The sequence below is a fragment of the Micropterus salmoides genome, unplaced genomic scaffold (genome assembly GCF_014851395.1).
Source record: "Micropterus salmoides isolate LMB-PRFRI ecotype aquatic unplaced genomic scaffold, ASM1485139v1 Ms_hic_scaffold_10, whole genome shotgun sequence".
NCBI classification, from domain to species: Eukaryota; Metazoa; Chordata; class Actinopteri; order Centrarchiformes; family Centrarchidae; genus Micropterus; species Micropterus salmoides.
Genome location: NW_024040041.1, coordinates 6042465 through 6048435, shown reverse-complemented (window position 1 = coordinate 6048435; position 5971 = coordinate 6042465). Strand labels below are relative to the sequence as shown.

Sequence of the window (5971 nt, the reverse complement as noted above, 5' to 3'; positions counted from 1 at the left end):
TAAGGCACAAAGTCTGGCAAGCAACCGGAACACAGACCAAGAGATGCACTGCCCAACTGGGTTGGCAAGACAAACAGACTACAGTGAGATTCACTGCAACCTACAACTTAACATTACTGTTATTCAATGACATCAGACTTTGTGAGGAAAGAACACAAGTTTAGCTACTTGTTGTTCCCGCAATTTACTCTCATTGAGTTTTTTCTCTTCTTTTGACTCTCTTGACATGAGAGTGACGAGGGGCCTTGCTTAATTTGCTGACCGTGGGTACCATGGCAACTCGTATCCAAAGAGTGATGCAGTTCAGTTCATCATAATGAAGCTCTACATCCTGAACTCCACTGGTTCGTTCACTGTCAGGAATTGACTCCAAGATGTTTGAGATTCATTTCTGGAGGTGTAATCTCCCTTTTGCACTCATTTTGCTTCTCTCACTAGTTTGATGGTTGTCTCCACAGATTCTACACAAATGAGGCCATCATCAACATAGAAATTGTTTTCTGATGAAGCTGGCAGCTGAGGGATGCTATTTTTCATTTTAGAGTGCAAAATACTTAAATCTAAATTTACTGGCTGGGCATAATTGCCCAGAAAAAGATGTTGCTGAAGATGACTGAGTCCAACCTCACCCTTCATCAGCTCTGGTATTTCTGGTGCTATTCTCTTCAGATGTTTCCACCTTTTGGAAGTTTAAGTAGTAGGAACGTGGGAATGTTCAAGTGGGATGAAATATCTGGTATATGTATATAGGTGGCAAGTTGATACATTTTTGTAACTTGCAATCGATTAGTGACCCCTGCTGGGGACTGTAGGCAGGCCAGTTTAGCACCCAGACTCTTTTACTATGGAGCCATGCTGTTGTAATTAGTGCAGAAAGTGGTTTGGCTTTGTCTTGCTTAAATAAACGAGGCCGTCCCTGAAATAGACATTGTCTACTAGGTAGCATATATTACAACTTTGTGCAGTCGGAGAAAAGCAACTGCAGTCGCCGGACTCGAGGTTTTAATGTCATGTGACATGGTGACGTTTTGCAGCGCCAGCAAAAGTCAGACACAATTTTTAAACAGCTTTCCTTATTTAAAGTCCAGCATGCATCACGTTAAGTCAACGCTGCGCAGCGCCGCCTGAAGTCAAATGCACCTGTCGTTATCAACCAACTAACACTGCCCTCAAGTGGCTTGGAGAACATAACCATGATATATAAAACGGAGTTAAAATAACAAATGTGGATACCATCTATGAAAGGGTTAATGCCATTCTCTCCTGACAAGTGCGTGTTCATTCCCACTTAGATTAACAGATGGATACACTAATGTAGGGAAATATATTTATGTATGCATAATTCATTAGCTACTATTATAAAGTGTTGGTAAGTGCAGATTATTCTGAAGAAAAGGTTTTCAATGTACACTAAGACACACATTGCGACCTTATGTTTTTGTGAGATTTAAGCTCAATCAATCAAGTTACTGATGTGTTGTTCTTTTATACACTTGCCATTAATGATTAATACAAACAAACTTTACTTTAGATCACGTTGTTATTTTATTGGACTTTTTATCTGAAGTACTTTATTGCAGATGAAACACACAGAAACTGGCGTAATGTATGTAAGGAAAGCCCTGATGTACAGTAAACCTCCACTAACTAATGCGCTTTCGATACACATAGGGTTTGAATCAATAAGGAAATAATAGCCTTGGAGGAACTAGCAAGAGACAGAGTTAATACAAATTATATATCAATTAATACATAATGATGTACCATTAAGGATTAAGCTACATGTCAGTAAAGTGCAGCTCGCCCAGCTGCAATATTAGTGATGCTTACAAATTAATGCATCACTAAAACCACATATATTAGCCTACTTCTAAGTTGACTACTTCTTCCACCACAGACAAAACGACTCTACATGCTATAATTAAAATATGAACCAACAACAGAAGACCAAAGGCTGAACAGAAAATGAGCTGTGTTGGAAGTGGAAACATGAAATAATAATCATTTTAATTTTCTCAGTTAAACCAGCCGGTGGCGTAATGCAATGATTCTACACACTCCGACACAGTAGATGGCGGTATGCACTTTAAAAAGAAATATTATTCCGGTATATGTGACATCTACTTAAGGCAGTTGGTCCTCCAAAGAGAAGTCATGGCGGAGAAAGGAGCAGAAGGATCCGCTAAACCTTTACTAACAGCGGCAGAAAAACAGCTCCTCCGCCGCCGAGAGGAGCTCGACTACTGGAAGAAAAACGCAGCGCGGCTCCGGAGCCGAAACCTGCGGACCGGCCTGGCGATCGGAGCGTTTGTGGTCGGCATGTGTATCCTTCACAGGTTTCCTACTCAGATAGACATTATAAGCTGTGACAGCAAATATTTTAACCGTTTTCTTCATTCAGGGGCTCGAAGGATTCAAGAGAAAATAAAAATAAAATCTACAGTAGCGGGTTTGACGAAAAAAGCAATAAATTTATTTGAACACATCAGGCAAGTTTTAAATGTCAGGTTGAGCTTAAACCATCGTTTCATTTTTTTCAAATGCATGAAAAGCAAAATCTGCAACCTAATTTACAGTCGTTAACTCTTTTTGAAGCGCTGTATTTTAACACAGTAACACTAAAGTGTTTCAACATGAATTCACTGTGTCATTGTTAACTTACGGTGTAACACAGTAAATATTAAAAAGCAGTGTACAGTGGATTCAAATTTACTGATAGAAATGTGTGACTATTTTACTATATATATATATACTTTAATAGTCTAGTGCTGATTAGTGTAGTGACCTACTGATTTACATTAATGGAAATCTTCTTGATCTTCCAAATTGACCTTCAGCCATTAGTTTTATATAATTATAATTTTAACCTTCGTTGGATAATAATTCTGTAGTACAATTTTTTTGAATTTGTAAAGAGAATATGGTCATGAGGGTTAAGGAAGCCTTGTTATTTCATGTTAACTCTAAAGATATAGTGACACAGCTGTGTGGTCAACATACCAAATCTAGAGTTCATAATATTTAGCTGTTCCCCCGACAGTATAATCTGATGACCGCTGTAAGCAGTAAACTAGCAAAAAAGATGTCTAGCTAATATAGAGACAGATACAGCAGATAAAATGATGTAAATCTCACTAAGCAAGGTAAAGATGAGAACTGACATTAATACTGCAAAAGCACCTTCTTTTTTTTTTTACTCTCCAAAGCAAAGGTCCGAAGAGGTCCTGCTGTCCACACCAGGTTAGGAGTTGATAGTTGAGGTAAAAAATCATTATGATGATGACACTGCGAAAGTTAATTTACATCAAATAAAATTGAATCTGCCTTTTAACACCAACTATGTGTTTATAGAGTGTTCTGTATTTTGTTACCAGGGGTCCATGTTCGCAGCTGAATATCCTCTTAATATGACATTAAGGAGACCATTTGAAGGGTTTTATGTTCCCCCCCCCCCCCCCCCCCCCCCCCATAGGTCAAATGTATCTGTGTCAATATGTTGAAATCACCCAGCAATGTTATACTCCTTGAAACCTACGCCATCACATATGCGGGCAAGACAGGTTTCTTGACTTTAGACATTGATATCTCCACTATGACAAAACACATTGTTACCATTCAGACAGGAGAAGAAGCCTCAGTTTAGCTGTAAATGTACAGTGTAAGTTGCAGTGACTAATGAATAGAGACTGCCACTTCTCAAGATTAAAGCGGAGCTACCATGTGTAAAATATTTTTGTAAATCTTTTAAATCACAAGGAAGACAGATGCACAATCGTGTCCCTTGTATGTTATATTATGGGAATATAGAGCTGGGGAACCTGGTACCCTGGGAACATTCCATTCAAGAGTTAAATTAACTTGATACGGCAGGTGATTTGTGAAGTCAGCAAACACCAGAAATGACTTTTTTTTTGCATCATAACTGTTTGTCACCAGAGGGTCCAAAGTATATCCTATCACTATAATACGTGAAGTACAGAGAATCCTGCACAAAACTATAAGCTCTGTCAATCGCTGCAAAAACCTTCACCTTGTGAAACTTTGAATTACTTGAAATTGATTTAAAAACATCAGAAATTGAAACTCAAGTGGATACACAGCCGCTGTCAGATCTTCATAGTTTAATTTGAAAGGAAGAGATGAGAATGGTGCTTTTCTTACTGTCAACAAATCCATGAAATCCTACTGAAGACACACAAGCTTTAAAAAAACTATTCAGAAATAAATAGTTTAATTTTCAAAAAGACTCCGCAATGTCCTCAAACAGCTGTAGTTTGTAGCAATTTTTTCCTCAAACAGAAGAAACAGTGCATGAAGATATGACAGCTGCTATATTGCCACTTACAAAGGGCCATATCAAGTCATATGAAAAATCTTCACACCTTTTCTCTAAAAAAGAATTAGGACCACAATTTGTTCTTTATCAGGAAATTCAGGAAACAGTGATCTTAAAGATAATAAAAAAAGATCCTCATTCTCACGTCTCCTGCCTCGCTGAACCCTATTATAAAAAGAGAGCACCACATGGCTTGTATGATAAGCCATGTGGTGCTCTGTGTGTGTATGTGTTTTGTTTTTATACCCAGTAAGTTAGGTCTGCGTTTCCAGTCCAATAAATAATTTCAAAGTGTTTTCCTTTAATCTGTTGTTGTCCAGTTAGCTACACCATCCTGTCCGTCAAACAGGAGAGAATCATAGAGGAGCTGGATGATGAGGCCAAGATCCACATCATCAGAGGGCCACGGACCGGCGCCAACTCCTGATGATACTGACCATGATCTGTCCTGGACTTACTGTACCCTGGCCCCTAACCACAGGGTGGGGGGGCCTTAAGTGTGACTCCTATAGAACGTATGGTGACATCACACTGAGGGGCATGTGATGAGTCATGTCTCCTGAGCTTCTCATATCTAAGACACATACCACCTACCACTCAATTCATTTAGAGATGTTACAGATTGTTTCTTTTCTGTTTGAAATGCTGTAAACTATTTTGTGAATAAAATTTACTTAGGAAAGTAGTCAATCATGTTGCCTTGACATGTTGTGGAAAAAACTGTAGCGTTAATTTTACATGATCATAATTTCCAAATAAATTCCAAATTTTTGAGAAATCTCCTCAAAATAACTATTTAACTTGGAATTGAACATTTTCTTGAGGCAAGTGTAAACATATCCATAACCACAGAGAGTAAAGTTTCCAATAACACATAAATAATAAATAAATTATACTTGAGTTTAAATTTGGCTTTTCTTTGAAGGACATTCCTATTTTTTTGTACAGTTTGTGTGATATTACCTGTACATAGTTATTTTAGGGAACTTCTTGAAGATTATTAATAATAAATATTTCTAGTTTATTTATATTGCACTTATCCAAACCTTGACAAAGACAAAACTTACACCGATCAGCCATAACGCTATGACCACCTGCCTAATATTGTGTAGGTCCCCCTTTTGCCACCAAAACGGCCCTGACCCGTCTGAAGGTGTACTGTGGTATCTGGCACCAAACATGTAAAAGATAATGTGATTCATCGGACCAGCAACCTTCATCCATTGCTCCATGGTCCAGTTCAGTTCAAAGCTCCCCACATGCTTCAGTAAACCTTGGCTGCCCGTGACCCTGTTGCTGGTTCACCGCTTTTCCTTCCTTGGACCACTTTTGATGCTCTGGCCTTTGTCAGAGTCGATCAATTCCTTACACTTGCCCATTTTTTCTGCTTTAAACACATTAACTTTGAGGGCAAAATCTCCACTTGCTGTCTAATATATCCCACGCACTACAGGTGCCATGGTAACAAGATAATCAGTGTTCTTTACTTCACCTGTCACTGGTCATAATGTTATGGCTGATACATGTATACGGTTTATGAATTACTGACAAAAAAAGCTTTACCAAACAACTCTGCACCAAACTCCATTCAGAAATCTTGCAGTTTAATGCCATCTCACATGTCAGCAGAAATGC

At 38.4% G+C, this 5971-nt stretch overlaps 1 protein-coding gene across 1 annotated transcript; it reads left to right on the top strand.

The window, feature by feature from the left end:
- The first annotated feature begins 2108 nt into the window (after window positions 1-2108).
- On the top strand, window positions 2109-5243 carry LOC119882326 (cytochrome c oxidase assembly factor 3 homolog, mitochondrial). The gene is made up of 2 exons (XM_038692335.1): window positions 2109-2323; window positions 4657-5243. Exons 1-2 carry the CDS (start codon window positions 2155-2157, stop codon window positions 4761-4763), a joined length of 276 nt encoding a protein of 91 aa, XP_038548263.1. The 5' UTR covers window positions 2109-2154; the 3' UTR covers window positions 4764-5243.
- The last annotated feature ends 728 nt before the right edge of the window (window positions 5244-5971 follow it).

Bases quoted from the DNA above. Each gene is read 5' to 3' on its own strand.
- LOC119882326 (XM_038692335.1), top strand. From the start codon at position 2,155: ATGGCGGAGAAAGGAGCAGAAGGATCCGCTAAACCTTTACTAACAGCG. The intron at 2,324-4,656 runs GTATCCTTCACA...GTTGTTGTCCAG, and splicing joins AGCGTTTGTGGTCGGCATGT to TTAGCTACACCATCCTGTCC.